This window comes from Ptiloglossa arizonensis, chromosome 1 (assembly GCF_051014685.1).
Source record: "Ptiloglossa arizonensis isolate GNS036 chromosome 1, iyPtiAriz1_principal, whole genome shotgun sequence".
Lineage (NCBI taxonomy): Eukaryota > Metazoa > Arthropoda > Insecta > Hymenoptera > Colletidae > Ptiloglossa > Ptiloglossa arizonensis.
Genome location: NC_135048.1, coordinates 618,576 through 646,177, shown reverse-complemented (window position 1 = coordinate 646,177; position 27,602 = coordinate 618,576). Strand labels below are relative to the sequence as shown.

Sequence of the window (27,602 nt, the reverse complement as noted above, 5' to 3'; positions counted from 1 at the left end):
AACTGTCTCGTCTTATTGCGTCTTTTCAGTCATACCGTCCGCAACATACTCTCCGCGTCATACCGTCTTATACTGTACTGTGATAAACTCTGGACATACTGTACTGTGTTAAACTCTGGACATACTGTACTGTATCCCAAACGTTCCTCTCACACTCTATATAGGCACGCACATTCATTCTCTTTCATTTCAATCCTCAGTCTCTCTCACTTCAGGCATTCGGTCACGTTCGGTCACTTTTCCAAACATACATCACTTTCTCCGAGCCACATGTATTCTCTTTCATCCCCATGCATTCTTACACTCGGTCGTCGCGCAGGACCCCCTGTAAAGGGATACTCGGGCCTATCATAAAAGCTAGCGGACAGATCGGCACCGAATGTTTACCTTGACCCGGGTCTGTCCGCACGTGCTGCCTTGTTTAGGCCCGCGCTCGAAGCAGGCCCAAGCGGACTCGGAAAATCCGATACTACAATTGTGTATTTTGTATAAGCACATTTTTAAAGCATTCGTAAAAGCTTGAAAAGAGTTAAGGTTGACGTCGTTACATTTTCTTATGACTTATGAGTTAGTGGTTAATAGTAATATGGTCAATATCAATGAATTTGGAAGAATATCCATCTATGTCCATACAATGTATGCAACGTAAAAACAAATTGATTTGGGTAGTAATTCCAAATATTTTATATTGTAAACAAAAAACATATAACGATTTGTAGTTTTTCATGCATTATGTAACCAGAAATTTTTATTTACTCTAAATAAGTAAATAAACCTCTCACATAGATTTACGTAATTTTGTAAACAGATACAATAACTCTAGTAAACCAAAGAATTCGAATGAACCACACTGCTCTCATTATAAAAGAATTTGAATCAACGAGAATTGCATCAGATCCTGATATTGTTGCATTAATAGGAAAAGAATCTCCACATTCCAAATTGCAATGGTCATTAAATGGAATCTTCGTGCAAAAAGAAGCGGGTAGAGTGGAGATAAAAGATTTTAATGTCGGTGCGTAGAAATTCAAGATTTGCTAAATCCAATTTATTGATAAAAGTTAAATAATATAATATTTCAATTGCTAGTGTAAATAGGTAATACATTAATTACGAGTAGGAATCCGATGTATGGACCATTTCACGCCAAATCGATCACTTTTTAAACTCGGATTCAAGAATTTTGATAGAACTATATCAAGTATTATTAATCGATGGCTCAGTGAGAAGTATAAATAATCATATATATTTAAGATTTGAAAGTATGAATAGACATTTATGAGCAAATTTAAAAGATCATTTCTATCTCGTGTGTATATGTTTTAAGTGCGTTCTGTCTGCATTTATTATACTTGTGTTTAGTGCAGTTTAAAATCGAGTATTTGCATTGCGGTGTACCTTGGGTTATTCTAATGCCATTTTTCATTATGCAGTGTGATACGTCACGTTGCATGTATGTGAAATTACCGCGAGTGATTATTTCGCGTGTAAATCTAAAATTTCACTTGTAATTTTGAAGTAACTGATTACTATTTACATATCTATTGAAAGGTACTCGTGATCGTCAACGGCAAAAAAAAAAATGAATTATTTTGTACAAGCAGTTTTTATAAAAATTGATGAAAACTGCTAACTTCAAGTGTCTGTATTTTCTAAATAATTTCGAAAACGTGAAAATAATGACTTAAACTCTGTCTACCTCTATATGAACTGTAACATATTTGACTTTGGACAAAATCCCTGACATAGAGTACAAAAGTGACTGATTTGGTGCGCAACAACGCACTACATTGTTTGTTTTTGTTCGTGAGATTATTCTCGCCGTCCTGTTTTTGTTCTAAATTAATTATACCAGAAAAAAAAAATAATTATCTAAAAATTTACATTTTAAGATCGAAAATGCTCACAATGTTACTTTTTAATATAATTTATATATCAATGAATAACAAAGTTTAGAGTTGCTTGTACCATTACAATTTTTATTGTTTATTTTTAACATTCATATATTATTATGAAATTTGCAGTACTTAAAATTTGTTTATATTTTTAAAAATCAAAATAAATCTATAAAACTAAAATTTATTTGCGTAACTTACAATTTGTCCATTAAAATACTCGTGACTCGCAATCTTGTCTACTCTGTAGACAATAAACAATTTTATAAGTGTTCGTCATGAACCAGAAATATTCTATCGTAATAAATGAAACAAAATATAAGAACAGGTAGTAATTACTTTTGTATTTCCTTAGAAATAATTAAAGCTTCTCCTAACGATTCTGGCGTTTATGCAATGACTCTGCGCCGAATAGATGAAACGTACTCAATTATCAAAGTGATAAGTTTGGCAGTGATCCCATTGAAGGAGAATGTACAAGTAAGAGAAACTCTAAGTATGACCGCATTATGTCATTGCGCGATTTTAGGTTATGTTTATTCAGAGCTTAAAGTATCTTGGCTAGTGGAGAATAAAACATGGAAAGATTATGGTATCACACTTCCTCTTGCTGCAGACACGGAACATATTTTACAAGTTAATAGAACACATGAAGGTCTATGGCAGTGTACTGTCAAACAAAGTGATTTAAATTTTAATTGGATAACAAATATTATTGTTGTTAAAGGTAAATAATTCTTACATTTGTATTCTTTACATATTTATGTAAAATAAAATATAATATAAACCGTTTTCGAAATATTTTTCGTTTGTTGGAACTGATTGATCTTGTTGAATTAAAATCTCGTAGTTGAGTATTAGTATTATAAATGTTTTACCTGTTCTCACCTCTACCTTCAAGCTAATATTTTAGGGAATTTCTTAATTGATTGGGTCGGGTTAGGAGTTAGGATTTTACTCACCATCGACCCGTGATCTCTTAGATCTTAACCACATCGAAACATTTCAGCCCCCGAATTGCACTCAAAACAATGCAGTCTTTGAATGACACTTGGAATCATTAGATCCTTCGAACATCAAATATAATTTACAAACCTTTAAATGAAACAGACTTTGTATGTTCTCATTAAGTATAATTCATTAAATGAACTGTTTTACTGGAAAATATGTTGAGACTGTTTATTTTTAAACTAACGACCAATACCCTCACACGCTCGATTCAATTAATTGGTTTCTCGATTCGGATTTGAATGTGTTTCCTTAATAAATTATAAAAGAGTAAATTATCCCCTAAAAGAAAGAAAAAAAAATAATTAATTTCATGACAATAATGATTATTTATTAGGATTAAAATTACTAATATAATATTAACAATATTTTCATAGTACAATAATATTACAAGATAAATCGTAGTCAGACGATAAAGTTGAACATAAATGTTAAAATCAATGATTAGGAATAACGAATAAATTAAAAATATCTATAATATTCTGTTAGTGAATGATATGTATATCGCTCATAGTTCACATTTTGTACACTTTTTAGTTTTGGGACCTCCAAACTGGCGTACACATTTGATGGAAGATCAGGCAACACGTTTTATTTTTGATTGGCTACCAGATGAGAAATATGTTGGGGTTCTCGCAATAATTATTTCGTTGCTACTAATCTCAGCTGTAATTGCAGGATCTATTTTTTACTTCAGGTATACATAGAGACATTTCTTTCATAAAAATAAAACTATAATATAACATTCAGTACATTTCTTTTGCTGCGCAAAATATTTACATTCTACAATAATTAACACGTTGGGCGTGACATCAGTCCCTTGGGACTGACAGCAGACTTTTCGTTTGGGCGACATTGGTACGTGAACCGGCATTGTCAAGGATTCAAAAATTGATGTTATAATTTTAATGGAGTTTATTAAAACATTTTAAACAACAGTGTGAATGAGATTTACACATATTGCAATAAGTAACGACCTTTTTTGTTAGTTTTCTCACTGACGTATGCCCGAATCTTTTTGTATTGTGGTAATGCATGAGACTGAAAGGAATTGCTTGTGGTCTGGAGAGAATCTGAAGTGTTTGGAATAGACGAGCGAGTGAAGTGTTTTCACAGTGTGAAAGAAGAACGATTGAGATAATGCCAGACTGGGAAATTTTGGGCAAACGTGACCAGTTTCACCATGAACACTAGTGAAAGATACAATATTGGGTTGGTTGCTTCGCGGATCAAACCATTCGTTTGAATCACTGGTTCCGACATTCCTTAGTGAACTATCAGATGAAGTATCACTATCAGAAGATGGCAATCGTATTACACGCCGACGTGTATGTAGCACAGATAGCTTATTTGATGTGTGGCGACGCTACCCACGCTTGCCACCAGAGGGAAACTGACCGTTATCCACAAGTTCCCGTATCTGCTTCAATCGGTATATATACGGTCCCTTACCGATCTCCCAATGTCCCGACGTATAAGGCAGGGCCTGCTAGGAAGCCTTACTGACGAGTCCACTAGCAGGCCCGGGATGAAACGCTCTTCCCTCCCCTTTTCCTACCTTCGACTAGAGGACCTCTAAAGATGAATGAATCGCTATCTACTTGTCTTCTTAACATTTTGGAATTTTGGGTGAACAGACTTTTTGAAAATAGTCACTGTAGAAACTAAATTCTTTCTGCTCAAAAAGGTCCAAGACCTTTAGTCTTCCGATGCTTTTTCTAACTAATCGTCTTTTGGAGCTCACCTTTTTGCCTTTCCCCTTTCCATTATCTTTTGTTTATAATTTGTATACTTAGGCATTAGCTGTGCCATTCCCACAGTAAAGGGAAACAAAGTAATCTTTTGTTCATATTCTCTATCCCAAAAATATCTCGAGGGCTTGGTATCAAGTGCTCGCTCGCTGCCGTCTGAGCGGAAAGGATAGCAAAACCGTCGTCGCGCTCAACGTGTTTTTAAGGTTTTATATAGTCATAATTGGTGTTGAATAATTACTGAATTATGAAGATGTATGGATACATGAATTGTCTTTCTAACATTTAAATCAGATTAGATTATTCCTTTTATGCAATTTCAGACAGCGAATCTTTCGCTTTCTCTATAGTTACTTTTTGAGTAGAGTTAGTAAAGTAAATTTTTCCTTTAATACTATATTATAATTGGTCTTCTTGAGTGATTGCTTTTTGAATTTGCATCGCTTCTTTATGGAAGATATTAAATATTAATTCTGGAAATTACGACAAAAAGGATTGATTATTGCAATACTATTTCGTTCTTGTATTTTATTTCAGTTGAAGTAAAAAGAAACGCTTCTAAATATTGTAGTATAGTCATTCATTAGCATTATTGTAAGTAATATAGTTACAGAAATTTTAAATTAATTGTTTCGTCTTAGAATAAAACGAGAGGGTAATCACGTACCTCGGTTGCGGGGACTACTCGAGTCAGGAGAAAGTACTCCGCATGAGGAGTAGATCGTGAAGCGAGGGAAGCAAATCCAAGATATGAAATATCTGTAGAGAAGCTGTTTTGTGATATTTATATTCTATGGATATACACGCATAGCTCTTGAGGAAAAGAATTTCAAGGATAACATTGTCTTGTCTAATATTTTTTACGATACCTATGATACAGGAATATCTGTGACGTCATAAACATTTATAGTTCAACCAAGCGAGAATGAGGTCTGAGGGCAAACGTGCTTAGTAAAATAGGAAATAGGCAATCAAGACGGACAATCATCGAGGTCCAGCTATAGGCCAGTTGACGTCACAGTGAAATGTGACTGGTGGAAGTAGCAACAGGATTGTTACTTACTAATATCTACGATTCAAGATGGAAAGTGCAGGAGAAGAGAAATCTGTGTTAATTAAATCCGCCGGTTTATGCATGTAGATTTCGAACCTTATTCTCACTTGGTCGAGTTGTACATACATATATACGTACATATATAATGTACTGTTCATAAGTATTCAAACAGAGGCAGAATTGACAAAAAGTATACACTACATGTGTAAAAAATGATATTCATTCAAAGTATTTTAGCAAATGTGTGTTGGATTTAAAGTTTTAAATGTAATCGTTTACTTACAATGGTACACTTCTCAGGAGTAAAAAACGGCATATAGAATGCTATATTTTTATCTTTCTCTGTCAAGGGGCCCATTGATTCTTAAAATCGGTGACTTAATAATGTGTATGCGAAGATATTATGAGCAACTGGTATAGATAAAATAGATACAACTGATAAGAGAAAGGAAGACTATAGGACTTAAAAAAAATTTTAATCTGATTAAGAAATTTTTAATTGGGAGTATCGCGGATATAATGAAAGTAGCGAAATCTTTTGATTGACATAAAAATTTGTGCCGCAAAAAGAGATAGATGAATGAGAGATGTATCTGAAACCATGAAAGTATATATATACACATACATATAATAAACAGAGAAACGAGTAGTTACTCTTTAATCGGAGAACTGAAGAGAATGATTGTATCTGTTGTAGTCCGTTGTAGTTATTGTCAATAATTCTTCGTCGCGGGTAGTACCGAGCTAAATGGCTACGAATTTAGAATAATAATTTTTACAGAAGGAGTAGAGTACTTCCATTATAACTCTTTGCGGGTTCCTCCATCTTATGCAATGGGCTGCCAATAAATCCGATTTATATTAGAGTAATGCTGTGCGTACGAAATAAAGTATATTAGGATGTAAAACAATTAATAATGAGGATAGGATATAAATTCAAAATATATTTATGTATTGATGAAACACTATTTAGTATTTCGTTATAGCTTCTTTTGTACTTTAAAGGCTCAAGATCATTTTAATGCTCCCAACGCTACGTTTTAGAGTTCCTTTTACAAATGAACGATAAGATTTGCAATAAAATTAATATTTGGTTTAATTAAGGAGGATAGTAACTGGATACAATAGAAAAACAATTAGTGAAGTTAATATTACTTATTATAGTGATCAAATTATAAAAGATGTCAATAGCGTGAAATTAAGGTGGAAAGTAAAATTTAATTTCTTTAATCAAGCAAACTAATCCCTTCTTAATTGTGAGTACGATTTACTTTTGAAAGTGTTTTCAAAATCGCAAGTCGAAATTGTTAAAATGTTTGTATCCATGAATCTTTAGCTTACTACTTGATGATTTGATTACACGTTTTAAATGTTTGTGTTCGAATTCATTTACAATATAATTATTGTAAGGGCTTACAAAAATAAAAATAAAAAGTAAAAAGAATGTGATACTGTATAAGACAGTGTTAAGGTACATTTCTAATATCTAAAATCTTCATCCTTCAAACTATGATGTTAGACTGATTCGACGGAAATGACCGATACAGTATTTCCTCGATAAATGTTGGATTTAGCTTGGGCTTCTCATTCTTGCTTTAATCCTGTCCTGCGAAGCTGAGAGTAGAATGGATCGAAAATTGATTAAGTGGACGGAATGTGAACCAGGATCGACACAGCATTGAAGCTGATTTTATTGTACCAACGCTGACTTTTATTAGAAAAGATCAAAATACAATTTTCAAATATACGCACTTTCTATATTGATTTATAGTTTATATTGGAAAATTTACAAAGACGCACAACAATGGCCTGTATAAAAAAAAGTATAAACAACTGTACATTTTTTAACATATTGATTAAACAAATTTATATTTTGTAAAATTGTTTGGAAGCTTAAATTTATTATTTAAAAATACGTAATTTTTGTTTAATAAGCTTTTTTCTAAATCTCATTATTTTCGAAATATCGAGGGAAATGTGTTTTTCTCCTCTAACTTTGAGGGCTGATTTCACCCTCTAGATATGAATAATAGTAAACAAAAAATAGGTATCAAATATTATTTTAGAACTGTATTATATGCAAATTTCAGTAAAATCGACGATTTACACTTAGGTGATGTCCTTTATAAGAGGACACGTCAAGTCGCATCTTTCCCAATTTTGCTTGATTTTGTTCGACAATATATTTGCTTGGCAGAACTAAACAAGGAGATCGAAAGAACTTTAATTCTTACCATTTTTTCGGTTGTAATACATGTCACGGGAAATAGATGGAATCAAAGTTACATTTATCTCCCTCTGGGACGATTAATAATTCTTCGTCGCGGGTAGTACCGAGCTAAATGGCAGCGAATTTAGAATAATAATTTTTACAGAAGGAGTAGAGTACTTTAAAGAACAACATGTAATATGTATGAATGTGCGAATATGTTAATGCATCGAAGGACTGCGGTTGTATCTCCGATGAATTGATGTACATATTGTAATAAAATGAATTTGACTGACAACAGAAACTTTATTTTTGCCCATTATTTGTTTCCATTTCCTTAACCCGATTCTATCACACTGCTAAAACTGCTGAAAACTATATGTCCTCGACTATCATGTACTCCTGATACAAAAGCCCAAAATCAGCGAAAAATCTAGCAAAAGTTCAGAAATTCGTTCGAAAATCGTGCAAAATCTCAATTCGCGGAAATACTTGGAATCTGACGTAATTTCCAAAAATTCCCGGAATAAGAATACCTTCTCGAGTATCATGTTCCCTATTACCAAAGCCCAAAATCAACAAAAAATTCTAACAAAAGTTCGAAAATTCATTCGAAAATCCCATAAAATCTCAAGTCGTGGAAATTCTTGGAATTTGACGTCATTTCTAACAATCCGCAAAATCGTGCCACTTCCTCGCATATCGTATACTCCTGACACCAAGAGTCCGAACATTGGACATTTTCTACAATTTATGTCTGAATTTCATCCTTTGGTATGAGGAGAACACTGTCGCCAAGGAAGTATGCATTTCGATTTTTCAAGTACTAATCAAATGTTACATCGATATATCTAATAGACAATTATTACTTTCCATATTTTAAAACTTTAAGAAACACCTCTTTACTTCGGAGCTCGATCAAAATTAATTTCTATAAGTTTCTTAATCATTTGTGATGCATAAATAATATGCACATTGTTCAATTAATATTGGGAGCACATATAAATGTTACTAACAATCGCGGAAATGAACAAACATTCACCGAAACCGTTCGCCTTCGCAAATTCAGCAATATCTTGACGTTTATTTATCATAATTATTAACAAGCGTCGTGGGACCGTAGATTAAACAATTATTAACATTGTTCTAGTATAAATAATGGCTTGAAAGTCATCACTTTCTGGAAATATTTGTTAGATCGAACAAAGACAATCGAAGTAACCGTGCGATAAAATAAATGAATATTTCTCTACATATCGAAATTATAGTTTGTATATATGCATATATATTCTGAACGCTCAGTGACACACATATGTCACACGGCAATGAAGTGGGTTGCCATCTACTAGAGAATAGGTAAACTACACTTAAGGTGTGAAAACACCTGGCGGAGAAACGCTCAAGTTTGTCGAGGAATTGTTCTGAATTTTATCAATAGATAGCGCAACGAGCATAAATTTACCGACATTAAAGATAAGTAATTCCTTTTGTAAGATATTCCCTACCGTGCGATAAAATAAATAAACATTTCTCTACATATCGAATTATTGTTTGTATGCATGCAAATATATTCGGAACGCGCAATTCCAAACATTTGTAACGTGGTAATAATATGGGTTGCCGTCCCTTGGAGAACATACTTGTTAATTTTCGCGATTGTTACTGACATTTATGCATGTTCCCAATATTAATCGAACAATTTGTATCTTATTTATGCATTATAAATGATTATACTTATAGAAATTAATTTTCATCGAGATTCAAAGTAAGAACTCCATTAGTAAAGTTTCAAAGCATGAAAAGTAATAATTATCTATTTAGTGCAATAGTTAAACATTTATTTAATTCTCATAATTTACACAATACGCGTAGAAGTTGTATTTATTACTGAAACGTGCTGAATTTCGATTAATCGCTTTTCTATATAGAAAAGTCATCGTGATAAACACTTGTGAGTCGATAATCGATATGTGTAGCCTTGATTTCGAGGTATCAAAGATTTTTTTAACTGTATAAAGGAAGACTAGAATGCAGAGAAATTTCATTACCCTGATTTCGTTTAACTTTACATTTATTCGAAAGATGATACATACGAAACTTTGTACAGAAATATTTATTTATTTTATTGCAGCGTAGGGAATACCATACAAATGGAATTACTTATCTGTAATGTCGGTAAATTATGCTCGTGGCGCTCTCTATTGGTGGAAATAAGAACAATTCCTCAACAAACTTGAGCGTTTCTCCGCCAGGTGTTTTCACACCTGAAGTGTAGTTTACCTATTCTCCAGTAGATGGCAACTCACTTCATCGCCGTGTGACATATGTGTCACTTAGCGTTCGGAATATAAATGCATAAATACAAACTATTTTTTCGATATGTAGAGAAATATTCATTTATTTTTTCGCACGGTTACTTCGATTGTCTTTGTTCGATCTAACAAATATTTCCAGAAAGTGATTACTTTCAAGCCATTATTTATAATAGAACATTGTTAATAATTGTTTAATCTACGGTTCTACGACGTTTGTTAATAAATATGATAAATAAACATTAATAAATTACGAAATCTGCGAAGGCGAACGGTTGCGGTGAATGTTTGTTCATTTCCACGACTGTTACTAACATTTACGCTGGTTCCCAATATTAATCGAACAATGTGCATCGTATTTATGCATTAAAAATGATTGATTCGCCTATAGCAATTGATTTTGATCGTACTTCAAAGTAAAGAGATGTTTCTTAAAGGTTTAAAATATGGAAAGTAATAATTGTCTATTAGATATATCGATGTAACATTTGATTAGTACTTGAGAAATCGAAATGCATACTTCCTTGGCGACAGTGTTCTCCTCATACCAAAGGATGAAATTCAGACATAAATTGTAGAAAATGTTCAATGTCGGGACTCTTGTTGTCAGGAGTATACGATATGCGAGGAAGTGCCACGATTTCGCGGATTCCTAGAAATGACGTCAAATTCTAGGAATATCTGCAAATTGAGATTCTGCGGGATTTTCAAATGAATTTCCGAAATTTTGCTAGATCTGTCGTCGATTTTGGGCTTTGCTAACAGGAGAACATGATACTCGAGAAGGTATTCTTATTCGGGGTTCTTTGGAAATGTCGTAAAATTCCAAGAATTTCCGCGAATTCAGATTTTGCGGGATTTTGGAACGAATTTCTAAACTTCTGCTAAAATTTTTCGTCAATTTTTGGCTTTGGTAACGGGAGGACATGATACTCGTGAAGGTATTCTTATTCCGGTGATTTTTGGAAATGACGTCAAATGACGTCAGTTCCGTTTCCCCTCAGTGGGCCCGATTGAAGAGGAAATGCGCGACGCCCTCCACTCCTCTAGAGGAGTGCTCCGTTTCTCCCAACTTCGCGCCAGGAGCACACGCAGAGCGTGTGACCTGACTTACGAAGATTGACGAAGAGAGGTTTTTATTCTGGATCATGGGCTTCCGCAGGGACAGGCATAAATACCTGCCCCTGTGTTCGCAGCATGTTCTCTCTGGAAGTGGACACACTGGAAGAGACGGCGACTGACCGTTCGGACCACTTACACGGCCGGTCACGTGCTTATGCAACAAGCAGAGGTGACCGGATTGCGAAACGAAGAAGCGAGCAAAAATAAGGTAAAGATTGGATAATTGCTTGGCAGAGTACAGATATCCGTACATGGTGGTCTTAAAACTAACTTAGTCTAAGCTTACAACTAAATTAAAAATCCCTCGGTGGCTGGGATGAGAGTCTTCTTTATTCTTTATTCTTCGTTCTTTGTTCTTTGTTCTTTTTTCTTTGATGTACCTACCTAAGAGAAAGAGATTGAAAAACAATAAATCTTCCTTCTTTGATCCTACTGGGGGAGGGGATCCAATTTTATTTCAACATTTATTTTTATTTTCTGAGCATCCTGAAGTCTATATTTTAATTTTACCCGGGTTTGGATTAATCTCCCATATCATTTTCAATGAAAGAGGGAAAAAGGAAACTTTTGGGAACCTAGGGATAGTTTATGCAATACTCGGAATTGGATTTCTAGGATTTATTGTGTGAGCACATCACATATTCACAGTAGGCTTAGATGTAGACACACGAGCTTATTTCACTTCGGCAACTATAATCATTGCAATTCCCACAGGAATCAAAGTATTTAGATGACTAGCTACGTACTACGGGTCAAAACTTATTATTAATCCTTCTATTATTTGATAATTTGGCTTTATTTTTTTATTTACAATAGGAGGATTAACAGGAATTATATTATCAAACTCATCTATTGATATTATACTACATGATACATACTATGTTGTCTCTCATTTCCACTATGTACTGTCAATAGGAGCAGTATTTTCTATTATTGCTTCATTAATTCATTGATTCCCTTTATTCACAGGATTTACCCTAAATCAATTTTATCTTAAAACTCAATTTTATATAATATTTATTGGGGTAAATATAACTTTTTTCCTTCAGCATTTTTTAGGAATGATAGGAATACCTCGACGTTATTCAGATTACCCGGATTCCTACAACTGTGAAAATTTATTATCATCTATTGGCTCAATAATTTCATTCAAAAGAATAATTTTACTCTTGTTTATTATATTGGAGAGATTTATAACTAAACGTCTAGCTATATTTAAATTTAATCAATCATCACTAGAATAACTCCAAAACTTTTCCCCAAAAAACCACTCATTCCTCTCTATTCCACTAATTATTAAAAACAAATCTTAATATGGCAGATTAGTGCATGAATTTAAGATTCATTTATAAAATTTAATATTTTTATTAAAAATGTCCCATTGAAAAATAATTAATTTCCAAGACCCCAATTAGCCATATGCCGATAATTTAAATCTTTTTCACAACTTCACAATAATTATAATAATTATAATCTCTTCATTAACTCTAATAATAATATTAGATATTTTTACTAACAAATTTATCAATCGATTTTTACTTAAAAATCATCATATTGAAATTGTATGAACTTTACTCCCAATAATAATTTTAGGAGTAATTGCACTTCCTTCTTTAAAAACCCTATATTTTATTGATGAACTATGAATACTCGTATACTTAACAATCAAATCAATTGGGCACCAATGATATTGATCCTATGAATACCCAGAATTTAATAATTTAAATTTTGACTCCTATATAGATAAAGATTTAAATAATATTTACATTTTTCGTCTCCTAGACGTAGATAATCGAATAATTATTCCATCTCATACACTAATTCGAATATTAACAACATCAAACGACGTAATTCACTGTTGAACTGTTCCGTCTTTAGGCTTAAAAATAGACTCAGTACCAGGGCGAATTAACCAAATGAATTTAATTACTAATCGACCTGGAGTATTTTTCGGACAATGTTCTGAAATCTGCGGAGCTAATCACAGATTTATGCCAATTGTTGTGGAAAGAACTAATTATTCAAACTTTATTAATTGAATTAACAACCAGAATTAAATTTTAACCTACTCATATAATATTTAATTAAATCAAATCATTAGATGTCTGACAAAAGAATTGATTTTTTAAATCAAATTATAGTAATAAATTACTTCACTTTTTATTCTAAAACTTTAAGAATCATCTCTTTACTTCGAAGCTCGATCAAAATTAATTTCTATAAGTTCTTAATCATTTGTAATGCATCAATAAGATGAACATTGTTCGATTAATATTGGGAACATGCATGAATGTTAGTAAAACTCGCGGAAATGAATAAACATTCACCGAAACTATTCGCCTTCGCAGATTTTGCAATATCTTGACGTTTATTTATCATAATTATTAACAATTGTCGTAGTACCATAGTTTAAATAATTATTAACAATGCCCTAGTATAAATAAAGCCTTAAAATATCATTTCATCGAAATATTCATTGCTCGCGATGGAATTTTTCGCTGAGATCAAACTGACATTCTCAAGGCTACACGTATCGATGATCGATTCACAAGCGTTCATCGCTATGATTGTTGTATCTAGAAAAGCGATTAATTGAATTTCAGCGCTTTTAAATAAAAAATGCAACTACTACGCGTATTGTGTAAATTATAAGAATTAAGCAAATGTTAAATTAATGTATTTAATAAACAATTGTTACTTTCCATGCTATAAAACTTTACGAAACACGTTTTACTTTGAATCTCGATCCAAATTAATTTCTATGAGGTACTTAATCATTTTCAATGCATAAATAGGATGCACATTGTTCGATTAATATTGGGAACATACATAAATGTTAGTAACAATGGCGGAAATGAACAAACATTCACCGAAACCGTTCGCCTTCGCAGATTTCGCAATATCTTGACGTTTATTTATTATAATTATTAACAACCGTCGTTGGACCGTAGATTAAACAATTTTTCACAATGTTCCGGTATAAATAATGGCTATAAAGCCATCAATTTCTTGAAGTATTTGGTTAGATCGAACAAATACAATCGAAGAAACCGTGCGATAAAATAAATGAATATTTCTCTACATATCGTAATTATAGTTTGTATGTATGCAAATATATTCTGAACCCGCAATTACAAATCCCTGTAACGTGGTAATTACATGGGTTGCCATCTATTGGAAAAAGGGTTAAACTACACTTAAGGGGTGAAAACACCTGGCGGAGAAACGCTCAAGTTTGTCGAGGAATTGTTCTAATTTCCACAAATAGATGGCGAGACAAGTACAATTTACCACCATTAGAGATAGGTATTTCCATTTGTATGATATTCCCTACCGTGCGATAAAATAAATAAATACTTTTGTACAAACTTTTGTATGTTTCATCTTTCGAATAAATGTAAAATTAAACCTTCCACGGTAAATTTTATTCTTGAATTTATTAATGTTTCTAGGACGGTTTATTTCAGTATAAAGAGTGCTATAGGTGGGAAATTTGTGTACATAATAATTATTGAGTATAAAATAATTTTTCTTTATAAGAGGTTAATATATTAAATAAGGAAGAAGAGTTAATCTTTATTATTTTAAATATAAAAATTGAAATTAAAGAAATTATTGAATATAAAATGAAATATGTGAAAAATGTATTTTTGTTAATTATTAATAAAATAACTAGAATAGATGTTTGTATAACAGATGAATATCCTATAATTACTATGATCGATTTTTTTGTTTAAGCAAATGATAGGGGCAATAATTACATTAATTAGGCAAATAAAATAAATTTCATTATTAAATTTTAATATGAGTTCTATAATAATTATGGGGATTAATTTTATTAAAGTTATTACAAAGAATAGAATAATTCAATTTAATGAATAAATTAAAGAAATGAATCGAACATTTAAAGAGTACATCCCAATTTATAAGATAAGTGAAAAAAAGAAAATTATTATAAATAAATAATTAGATTTATATCCGATCCTGTGTAAATTATTATATATAGTAAATAGTATAAATAAAATTCTTCTGGAGGCTAAAGAGATTAAAAAATATATTAAATATGTATTTAGAGTATTAGTGTCTAATTTAACTATAGATCAAATGTTTTATAATAGAAATTATAAATATTATAATCATTTAATCGAAACGGAGAAACGGAGAAACGGAGAAACGATGAAACGAAGGAAGAAACGGAGAAACGAAGAAAGAAACGGAGAAATGAAGAAAGAAACGAAGAAACGAATAAAGAAACGGAGAAACGAAGAAATAAACCGAGAAACGGAGAAAGAAACGGAGAAACGAAGAAAGAAACGGAGAAATAAATGGAGAAACGAAGTTATAAACGGAGAAACGAAGAAAGAAACAGAGAAACGGAGAAACGATGAAAGAAACGGAGAAACGAAGAAAGAAACGGAGAAACGAAGAAAGAAACGGAGAAACGGAGAAACGGACAAAGAAACGGGGAAACGGAGAAATAAATGGGGAAACGAACAAATAAACGGAGAAACGAAGCAAGAAACGGAGAATCGGAGAAATAAATGGAGAAATGAAGAAATAAACGGAGAAACGAAGAAAGAAACGGAGAAACAAAGAAAGAAACGGAGAAACGAAGAAAGAAACGGAGAAACGAAGAAAGAAACGGAGAAACGAACAAAGAAACGGAGAAACGAAGAAAGAAACGAAGAAATGAGAAAGAAATGAAGAAAGAAACGGAGAAACGAAGAAAGAAACGGAGAAACGAAGAAAGAAACGAAGAAGTGAGAAAGAAATGAAGAAAGAAACGGAGAAACGAAGAAAGAAACGGAGAAACGAACAAAGAAACGGAGAAACGGAGAAACGGACAAAGAAACGGAGAAACGGAGAAATAAATGGAGAAACGGACAAATAAACGGAGAAACGAAGAAAGAATCGGAGAATCGGAGAAATAAATGGAGGTATGAAGAAATAAACGGAGAAACGAAGAAAGAAACGGAGAAACAAAGAAAGAAACGGAGGAACGAACAAAGAAACGGAGAAACGAAGAAAGATACGAAGAAATGAGAAAGAAATGAAGAAAGAAACGGAGAAACGAAGAAAGAAACGGAGAAACGAACAAAGAAACGGAGAAACGGAGAAACGGACAAAGAAACGGAGAAACGGAGAAATAAATGGAGAAACGGACAAATAAACGGAGAAACGAAGAAAGAATCGGAGAATCGGAGAAATAAATGGAGGTATGAAGAAATAAACGGAGAAACGAAGAAAGAAACGGAGAAACAAAGAAAGAAACGGAGAAACGAACAAAGAAACGGAGAAACGGAGAAACGAACAAAGAAACGGAGAAACGAAAAAGGAAACGGAGAAACGAACAAAGAAACGGAGAAACGATGAAAGAAACGGAGAAACGAAGAAAGAAATGAAGAAACAGAGAAACGAACAAAGAAACGGAGAAACGAAAAAGGAAACGGAGAAACGAACAAAGAAACGGAGAAACCATGAAAGAAACGGAGAAACGAAGAAAGAAATGAAGAAACAGAGAAAGAAACGGAGAAACGAACAAAGAAACCGAGAAACGGAGAAATAAATGGAGAAACGAAGAAATAAACGGACAATCGAAGAAAGAAACGGAGGAACGAACTAAAAACGGTGAAACGGAGAAACGGAGAAACGGAGAAACGGAAAAACCGAGAAACGGAGAAACGGAGAAACGGAGAAACCGAGAAACGGAGAAACCGGGAGACGGAGATACGGAGAAACCGAGAAACGGAGAAACCGAGAAACGGAGAAACGGAGAAACGGAGAAACGGAGAAACCGAGAAACGGAGAAACGGAGAAACAGAGAAACCGAAAAACTGAGAAACGGAGAAACGGAGAAACGGAGAAACGGAAAAACTGAGAAACGGGGAAACGGAGAAACCGAGAAACGGAGAAACGGAGAAACGGAGAAACCGAGAAACGGAGAAACCGAGAAACGGAGAAAAGGAGAAACGGAGAAACGGAGAAACCGAGAAACGGAGAAACGGAGAAACAGAGAAACCGAAAAACGGAGAAACGGAAAAACGGAGAAACGGAGAAACCGAGAAACGGAGAAACGGAGAAACCGAGAAACGGAGAAGCGGAGAAAGAAACGGAGAAACGAAGAAAGAAACGGAGAAACAAACAAAGAATCGGAGAAACGAAGAAAGAAGCGGAGAAACGAAGAAAGAAAGGGACAAACGAAGAAAGAACCGAAGAAACGAAGAAAGAAACGGAGAAACGAAGAAAGAAACGGAGAAACGATGAAAGATGCGGAGAAACGAAGAAAGAAACGAAGAAAGAAACGGAGAAACGAAGAAAGAAACGGAGAAACGAAGAAAGAAACGGAGAATCGGAGAAATAAATGGAGAAACGAAGAAATAAACCGAGAAACGGGGAAAGAAACGGAGAAACGAACAAAGAAACGGAGAAACGAACAAAGAAACGGAGAAACGAACAAAGAAACGAAGAAACGAACAAAGAAACGGAGAAACGTTTCTCGGTTTCTCCGTTTCTCCATTTCTCCGTTTCTCCGTTTCTCCGTTTCACCGTTTCTCCGTTTCTCCTTTTCTCCGTTTCTCGGTTTCTCCGTTTCTCCGTTTCTCGGTTTCTCCGTTTCTCCGTTTCTCCGTTTCTCCGTTTCTCGGTTTCTCCGTTTCCCCGTTTCTCAGTTTTTCCGTTTCTCCGTTTCTCCGTTTCTCAGTTTCTTTGTTCGTTTCTCCGTTTCTTTGTTCGTTTCTCCGTTTCTTTGTTCGTTTCCCCGTTTCTTTCTTCGTTTCTCCGTTTCTTTCTCCGTTTCTCGGTTTATTTGTTCGTTTCTCCATTTATTTCTCCGTTTCTCCGTTTCTTTGTTCGTTTCTCCGTTTATTTCTTCGTTTCTCCGTTTATTTCTTCGTTTCTCCATTTATTTCTCCGTTTCTCCGTCTCTTTCTTCGTTTCTCCGTTTCTTTGTTCGTTTCTCCGTTTCTTTGTTCGTTACTCCGTTTCTTTCTTCGTTTCTCCGTTTCTTTGTTCGTTTCTCCGTTTCTTTGTTCGTTTCTCCGTTTCTTTCTTCGTTTCTCCGTTTCTTTCTCCGTTTCGCGGTTTATTTCTTCGTTTCTCCATTTATTTCTCCGATTCTCCGTTTCTTTCTTCGTTTCTTCGTTTCTTTCTTCGTTACTCCGTTTCTTTCTTCGTTTCTCCGTTTCTTTCTTCGTTTCTCCGTTTATTTCTTCGTTTCTCCATTTATTTCCCCGTTTCTCCGTTTCTTTCTTCGTTTCTCCGTTTATTTCTTCGTTTCTCCATTTATTTCTCCGTTTCTCCGTCTCTTTCTTCGTTTCTCCGTTTCTTTGTTCGTTTCTCCGTTTCTTTGTTCGTTACTCCGTTTCTTTCTTCGTTTCTCCGTTTCTTTGTTCGTTTCTCCGTTTCTTTGTTCGTTTCTCCGTTTCTTTCTTCGTTTCTCCGTTTCTTTCTCCGTTTCGCGGTTTATTTCTTCGTTTCTCCATTTATTTCTCCGATTCTCCGTTTCTTTCTTCGTTTCTTCGTTTCTTTCTTCGTTACTCCGTTTCTTTGTTCGTTTCTCCGTTTCTTTGTTCGTTTCTCCGTTTCTTTCTTCGTTTCTCCGTTTCTTTCTTCGTTTCTCCGTTTCTTTCTTCGTTTCTCCGTTTCTTTCTTCGTTTCTTCGTTTCTTTCGACGTTTCTCCGTTTCTTTCTTCGTTTCTCCGTTTATTTCTTCGTTTCTCCATTTATTTCTCCGTTTCTCCGTTTCTTTCTTCGTTTCTCTGTATCTTTGTTCGTTTCTCCGTTTCTTTCTTCCTTTCTCCGTTTCTTTCTTCGTTTCTTCGTTTCTTTCTTCGTTACTCCGTTTCTTTCTTCGTTTCTCCGTTTCTTTCTTCGTTTCTCCGTTTATTTCTTCGTTTCTCCATTTATTTCTCCGTTTCTCCGTTTCTTTGTTCGTTTCTACGTTTCTTTGTTCGTTTCTCCGTTTCTCCGTTTATTTCTTCGTTTCTCCGTTTATTTCTTCGTTTCTCCATTTATTTCTCCGTTTCTCCGTTTCTTTCTTCGTTTCTCTGTATCTTTGTTCGTTTCTCCGTTTCTTTCTTCCTTTCTCCGTTTCTTTCTTCGTTTCTTCGTTTCTTTCTTCGTTACTCCGTTTCTTTCTTCGTTTCTCCGTTTCTTTCTTCGTTTCTCCGTTTATTTCTTCGTTTCTCCATTTATTTTTCCGTTTCTCCGTTTCTTTGTTCGTTTCTACGTTTCTTTGTTCGTTTCTCCGTTTCTCCGTTTATTTCTTCGTTTCTCCGTTTATTTCTTCGTTTCTCCATTTATTTCTCCGTTTCTCCGTTTCTTTCTTCGTTTCTCCGTTTCTCCGTTTCTCCGTTTATTTCTTCGTTTCTCCGTTTATTTCTTCGTTTCTCCATTTATTTCACCGTTTCTCCGTTTCTTTGTTCGTTTCTCCGCTTCTTTGTTCGTTTCTTCGTTTCTTTCTTCGTTACTCCGTTTCTTTCTTCGTTTCTCTGTTTCTTTCTTCGTTTCTCCGTTTATATCTTCGTTTCTCCATTTATTTCTCCGTTTCTTTCTTCGTTTCTCCGTTTCATTCTTCGTTCCTCCGTTTCTATCTTCGTTTCTCCGTTTCTTTGTTCGTATCTCCGTCACTTTCCTTGTTTCTCCGTTTATTTCTTCGTTTCTCCGTTTCATTCTTCGTTTCTGCGTTTCTTTGTTCGTTTCTCTGTTTCTTTCTTTGTTTCTCCGTTTCTTTCTCCGTTTCTCGGTTTATTTCTCCGTTTCTCCGTTTCTTTCTTCGTTTCTCCTTTTATTTCTTCGTTTCTCCATTTATTTCTCCGTTTCTCCGTTTCTTTGTTCGTTTCTCCGTTTCTATGTTCGTTTCTCCGTTTCTTTGTTCGTTTCTCCGTTTCTTTGTTCGTTTCTCCGTTTCTTTCTTCGTTTCTCCGTTTCTTTGTTCGTTTCTCCATTTCTTTGTTCGTTTCTCCGTTTCTTTGTTCGTTTCTCCGTTTCTTTCTTCGTTTCTCCGTTTCTTTGTTCGTTTCTCCGTTTCTTTCCCCGTTTCTCGGTTTATTTCTTCGTTTCTCCGTTTCTTTCTTCGTTTCTCCGTTTCTTTCTTCGTTTCTCCGTTTCTTTGTTCGTTTCTCCGTTTCTTTCTTCGTTTCTCCGTTTCTTTCTTCGTTTCTCCGTTTCTTTCTTCGCTTCTCCGTTTCTTTCTTCGTTTCTCCGTTTCTTTCTTCGTTTCTCCGTTTATTTCTTCGTTTCTCCGTTTCTTTATTCGTTTCTCCGTTTATTTCTTCGTTTCTCCATTTATTTCCCCGTTTCTCCGTTTCTTCCTTCGTTTCTCCGTTTCTTTCTTCGTTTCTCCGTTTCTTTGTTCGTTTCTCCGTTTCTTTCTTCGTTTCTCCGTTTCTTTGTTCGTTTCTCCGTTTCTTTCTTCGTTTCTCCGTTTCTTTCTTCGTTTCTCCGTTTATTTCTTCGTTTCTCCATTTATTTCTCCGTTTCTCCGTTTCTTTCTTCGTTTCTCTGTATCTTTGTTCGTTTCTCCGTTTCTTTCTTCCTTTCTCCGTTTCTTTCTTCGTTTCTTCGTTTCTTTCTTCGTTACTCCGTTTCTTTCTTCGTTTCTCCGTTTCTTTCTTCGTTTCTCCGTTTATTTCTTCGTTTCTCCATTTATTTCTCCGTTTCTCCGTTTCTTTGTTCGTTTCTACGTTTCTTTGTTCGTTTCTCCGTTTCTCCGTTTATTTCTTCGTTTCTCCGTTTATTTCTTCGTTTCTCCATTTATTTCTCCGTTTCTCCGTTTCTTTCTTCGTTTCTCCGTTTCTCCGTTTCTCCGTTTATTTCTTCGTTTCTCCGTTTATTTCTTCGTTTCTCCATTTATTTCACCGTTTCTCCGTTTCTTTGTTCGTTTCTCCGTTTTTTGGTCGTTTCTCCGTTTCTTTGTTCGTTTCTCCGTTTCTTTGTTCGATTCTCCGTTTCTTTCTTCGTTTCTCCGTTTCTTTGTTCGTTTCTCCGTTTCTTTCTTCGTTTCTCCGTTTCTTTCTTCGTTTCTCCGTTTCTTTGTTCGTTTCTCCGTTTCTTTCCCCGTTTCTCGGTTTATTTCTTCGTTTCTCCATTTATTTCTTCGATTCTCCGTTTCTTTCTTCGTTTCTCCGTTTCTATGTTCGTTTCTCCGTTTCTTTCTTCGTTTCTCCGTTTCTTTCTTCGTTTCTCCGTTTCTTTCTTCGTTTCTCCGTTTCTTTCCTCGTTTCTCCGTTTATTTCCTCGTTTCTCCGTTTCTTTGTTCGTTTCTCCGTTTCTTTCTTCGTTTCTTCGTTTCTTTCTTCGTTTCTCCGTTTCTTTCTCCGTTTCTTGGTTTATTTCTTCGTTTCACCATTTATTTCTCCGATTCTCCGTTTCTTTCTTCGTTTCTCCGTTTCTTTCTTCGTTTCTCCGTTTGTTTCTTCGTTCCTCCGCTTCTTTCTTCGTTTCTCCGTTTATTTCTTCGTTTCTCCGATTATTTCTTCGTTTCTCCATTTATTTCTCCGTTTCTATCGTCGTTTCTCCGATTCTTTCTTCGTTTCTCCGTTTCTTTCATCGTTTCTTTGCTTCTCCGTTTCTTTCTTCGTATCTCCGTTTATATCTTCGTTTCTCCATTTATTTCTCTGTTTCTTTCTTCGTTTCTCCGTTTCATTCTTCGTTTCTCCGTTTCTCCGTTTCTTTCTTCGTTCCTCCGTTTCTTTCTTCGATTCTCCGTTTATTTCTTCGTTTCTCCATTTATTTCTCCGTTTCTCCGTTTCTTTGTTCGTTTCTTCGTTTCTTTCTTCATTTCTCCGTTTCTTTCTTCGTTTCTCCGTTTCTTCCATCGTTTCATCGTTTCTCCGTTTCTCCGTTTCTCCGTTTCGATTAAATGATTATAATATTTATAATTTCAATTATAAATCATTGGATATATAGTTAAATTAGACACTAATACTCTAAATACATATTTAATATATTTTTTAATCTCTTTAGCCTCCAGAAGAATTTTATTTATACTATTTACTATATATAATAATTTACACAGAATCGGAAATAAATCTAATTATTTATCTATAATAATTATTTTTTTTTCACTTATCTTAAAAATTGGGATGTACTCTTTAAATGTTCGATTCATTTCTTTAATTTATTCATTAAATTGAATTAATCTATTCTTTATAACAACTTTAATAAAATTAATCCCTATAATTATTATATAACTCTTATTAAAATTTAATAATGAAATTTATTTTATTTGCCTAATTAATGTAATTATTGCCCCTATCATTTGCTTAAACAAAAAAATCAATCATAATAATTATAGGATATTCATCTCTTATACAAACATCTATTGTAGTTATTTTATTAATAATTAACAAAAATACATTTTTAACATATTTCATTTTATATTCAATAGTTTCTTCAATCTTAATTTTTATATTTAAAATAATAAAGATTAACTCTTCTTCCTTATTTAATATATTAACCTCTTATAAAAGAAGAATTATTTTATACTCAATAATTATTATGTACACAAATTTCCCACCTATAGCACTCTTTATACTGAAATAAATTGTTCTAGAAACATTAATAAATTCAAGAATAAAATTTACCGTGGAAGGTTTAATTTTACATTTATTCGAAAGATGAAACATACAAAAGTTTGTACAAAAGTATTTATTTATTTTATCGCACGGTAGGGAATATCATACAAATGGAAATAATTATCTCTAATGTCGGTAAATTGTACTTGTCGCGCCATCTATTTGTGGAAATTAGAACAATTCCTCGACAAACTTGAGCGTTTCTCCGCCAGGTGTTTCACCCCTTGAGTGTAGTTTAACCCTGTCTCCAATAGATGGCAACCCATGTAATTATCACGTTACAGGGATTTGTAATTGCGGGTTCAGAATATATTTGCATACATACAAACTATAATTCCGATATGTAGAGAAATATTCATTTATTTTATCCCACGGCTTCTTCGATCGTATTTGTTCGATCTAACCAAATATTTCAAGAAATTGATGGCTTTTTATACCGAAACATTGTCAAAAATTGTTTAATCTACGGTCCAACGACGGTTGTCAATAATTATGATAAATAAATGTCAAAATATTGCGAAGCCTGCAAAGGCGAACGGTTTCAGTGAATGTTTGTTCATTTCAGCGATTGTTATTAACATTTACGCATGTACCCTATATTGATCGAACAATGTGCATCTTATTTATGTATTGCAATTAATTAAGAAACTTATCGAAACTGATTTTGATCGAGACTACACGTTATAAACGTGTTTCGTAAAGTTTTAAAGCACGGAAAGTAACAATTGTTCATTAGATACATTAATTTAACATTTGTTTAATTCTTATAATTTTCACAATACGCGTAGAAGTGGTATTTTTTACAAAAAAGTGCCAAAATTCAATTAATCGCTTTTTTAGATAGAAAAATCACCGCGACAAATACTTGTGAATCGATAATCGATACGTGTAGCCTTGAGAATGTCAGTTGGATCTCAAGGAAAAATTCCTTCGCGAACAAGGAATATTTCAACGAAATGATATTTTAAGCCATTCTTTATACTAGGACAATGTTAATAATTGTCTAATGTATGATCCTACGACAATTGTTAATAATTATGATAAACAAACATCAAGATATTGCGAAATCTTCGAGGGCGAATGGTTTCGGTGAATGTTTGTTCATTTCAACGATTGTTATTAACATTTACGCATGTTCCCTATATTGATCGAACAATGTGCATCTTATTTATGCATTAAAAATGATTGATTCGCCTCTAGCAATTGATTTTGATCATACTTCAAAGTAAAGAGATGTTTCTTAAAGTTTTAAAACATGGAAAGTAATAATTGTCTATGAGATATATCAATTTAACATTTGATTAATACATGAAGAATCGAAATTTTTGGTAAAATAAGTGAATAAAAAATAATTATTATAAATAAATAATTAGATTTATTTCCGATTCTGTGTAAGTTATTATATACAGTAAACAGTATAAATAAAATTCTTCTGGAGGCTAAAGAGATTAAAAAATATATTAAATATGTATTTAGAGTATTAGTGTCTAATTTAACTATATATCCAATGATTTATAAATGAAATTATAACTATTATAATCTTTTAATCGAATCGGAGAAACGGAGAAACGGAGAAACGGAGAAACGGAGAAACGGAGAAACGGAGAAACGGAGAAACGAAGAAACGGAGAAACGGAGAAACGAAGAAACGAAGGAAGAAACGGAGAAACGAAGAAAGAAACCGAGAAACGAAGAAAGAAACGGAGAAACGAAGAAAGAAACGGAGAAACGGAGAAGTAAATGGGGAAACAAAGAAATAAACGGAGAAACGAAGAAAGGAACGGAGAAACGAACAAAGAAACGGAGAAACGAACAAAGAAACGGAGAAACGACCAAAAAACCGAGAAACGAGCAAAGAAACGGAGAAACAAAGAAAGAAATGGAGAAACAAAGAAAGAAATGGAGAAACGGAGTAGTAAATGGAGAAACGAAGAAAGAATCGGAGAATCGGAGAAATAAATAGAGGTATGAAGAAATAAACGGAGAAACGAAGAAAGAAACGGAGAAACAAAGAAAGAAACGGAGAAACGAACAAAGAAACGGAGAAACGAAGAAGAAACGAAGAAATGAGAAAGAAATGAAGAAAGAAACGGAGAAACGAAGAAAGAAACGGAGAAACGAACAAAGAAACGGAGAAACGGAGAAACGGACAAAGAAACGGAGAAACGGAGAAATAAATGGAGAAACGGACAAATAAACGGAGAAACGAAGAAAGAATCGGAGAATCGGAGAAATAAATGGAGGTATGAAGAAATAAACGGAGTAACGAAGAAAGAAACGAAGAAACGAAGAAAGAAACGGAGAAACGGAGAAATAAATGGAGAAACGAAGAAATAAACGGAGAAATGGAGAAAGAAACGGAGAAACGAACAAAGAAACGGCGAAACGAACAAAGAAACGAAGAAACAAACAAAGAAACGGAGAAACGAACAAAGAAATAGACAAACGAACAATGAAACGGAGAATCGAACAAAGAAACGGAGAAACGAACAAAGAAACGGAGAAACGACCAAAAAACGGAGAAACGAACAAAGAAACGGAGAAACGACCAAAAAACGGAGAAACGAACAAAGAAACGGAGAAACGAACAAAGAAACGGAGAAACGGAGAAGTAAATGGAGGAACGACGAAATAAACGGAGAAACGAAGAAAGGAACGGAGAAACGAACAAAGAAACGGAGAAACGGAGAAGCGGACAAAGAAACGGAGAAACGGAGAAATAAATGGAGAAATGAAAAAATAAACGGAGACACGAAGAAAGAAACGGAGATTCGGAGAAATAAATGGAGAAATGAAGAAATAAACGGAGAAACGAAGAAAGAAACGGAGAAACAAAGAAAGAAACGGAGAAACGAAGAAAGAAACGGAGAAACGAACAAAGAAATAGAGAAACGAACAAAGAAACGGAGAATCGAACAAAGAAACGGAGAAGTGAACAAAGAAACGGAGAATCGAACAAAGAAACGGAGAAACGAACAAAGAAACGGAGAAACGACCAAAAAACGCAGAAACGAACAGAGAAACGGAGAAACGAAGAAAGAAACGGAGACACGGAGTAGTAAATGGAGAAACGAAGAAATAAACGGAGAAACGAAGAAAGGAACGGAGAAACGAATAAAGAAACGGAGAAACGGAGAAACCGACAAAGAAACGGAGAAACAGAGAAATAAATGCAGAAACGGAGAAATAAATGGAGAAACGAAGAAGTAAACGGAGAAACGAAGAAAGGAACGGAGAAACGAACAAAGAAACGGAGAAACGATGAAAGAATCGGAGAAACGGAGAAACGAAGAAAGAAACGAAGAAACGAAGAAAGAAACGGAGAAACGAAGAAAGAAACGGAGGATCGGAGAAATAAATGGAGAAACGAAGAAATAAACCGAGGAACGGAGAAAGAAACGGAGAAACGAACAAAGAAACGGAGAAACGAACAAAGAAACGGAGAAACGAAAAAAGAAACGGAGAAACGAACAAAGAAACGAAGAAACGAACAAAGAAACGGAGAAACGACCAAAAAACCGAGAAACGAGCAAAGAAACGGAGAAACAAAGAACGAAATGGAGAAACAAAGAAAGAAATGGAGAAACGAAGTAGTAAATGGAGAAACGAAGAAAGAATCGGAGAATCGGAGAAATAAATAGAGGTATGAAGAAATAAAGGGAGAAACGAAGAAAGAAACGGAGAAACAAAGAAAGAAACGGAGAAACGAACAAAGAAACGGAGCAACGAAGAAAGAAACGAAGAAATGAGAAAGAAATGAAGAAAGAAACGGAGAAACGAAGAAAGAAACGGAGAAACGAACAAAGAAACGGAGAAACGGAGAAACGGACAAAGAAACGGAGAAACGGAGAAATAAATGGAGAAACGGACAAATAAACGGAGAAACGAAGAAAGAATCGGAGAATCGGAGAAATAAATGGAGGTACGAAGAAATAAACGGAGAAACGAAGAAAGAAACGGAGAAACAAAGAAAGAAACGGAGAAACGAACAAAGAAGCGGAGAAACGAAGAAAGAAACGAAGAAATGAGAAAGAAATGAAGAATGAAACGGAGAAACGAAGAAAGAAACGGAGAAACGACGAAAGAAACGAAGAAGTGAGAAAGAAATGAAGAAAGAAACGGAGTAACGAAGAAAGAAACGAAGAAACGAAGAAAGAAACGGAGAAACGGAGAAATAAATGGAGAAACGAAGAAATAAACGGAGAAATGGAGAAAGAAACGGAGAAACGAACAAAGAAACGGCGAAACGAACAAAGAAACGAAGAAACAAACAAAGAAACGGAGAAACGAACAAAGAAATAGACAAACGAACAAAGAAACGGAGAATCGAACAAAGAAACGGAGAAACGAACAAAGAAACGGAGAAACGACCAAAAAACGGAGAAACGAACAAAGAAACGGGGAAACAGAGAAATAAATGGAAAAACGAAGAAATAAACGGAGAAACGAAGAAAGGAGCGGAGAAACGAACAAAGAAACGGAGAAACGAGCAAAGGAACGTAGAAACGGAGAAATAAATGGAGAAACGAAGAAATAAACGGAGAAACGGAGAAAGAAACGGAGAAACGAACAAAGAAACGGCGAAACGAACAAAGAAACCAATATACGAACAAAGAAACGGAGAAACGAACAAAGAAATAGACAAACGAACAAAGAAACGGAGAATCGAACAAAG

At 34.2% G+C, this 27,602-nt stretch overlaps 1 protein-coding gene across 1 annotated transcript in view; it reads left to right on the top strand.

Moving 5' to 3' along the window:
* LOC143154114 (uncharacterized) overlaps positions 1 to 27,602 on the top strand; it is a 207,580-nt gene that overhangs the window by 18,434 nt on the left and 161,544 nt on the right. The window contains exons 15-17 of the mRNA XM_076325953.1: positions 809 to 1,015; positions 2,251 to 2,622; positions 3,441 to 3,600. Of these exons, the coding sequence (XP_076182068.1) occupies positions 809 to 1,015; positions 2,251 to 2,622; positions 3,441 to 3,600 (739 nt within the window). The remainder of the gene's footprint in view (positions 1 to 808; positions 1,016 to 2,250; positions 2,623 to 3,440; positions 3,601 to 27,602) is intronic.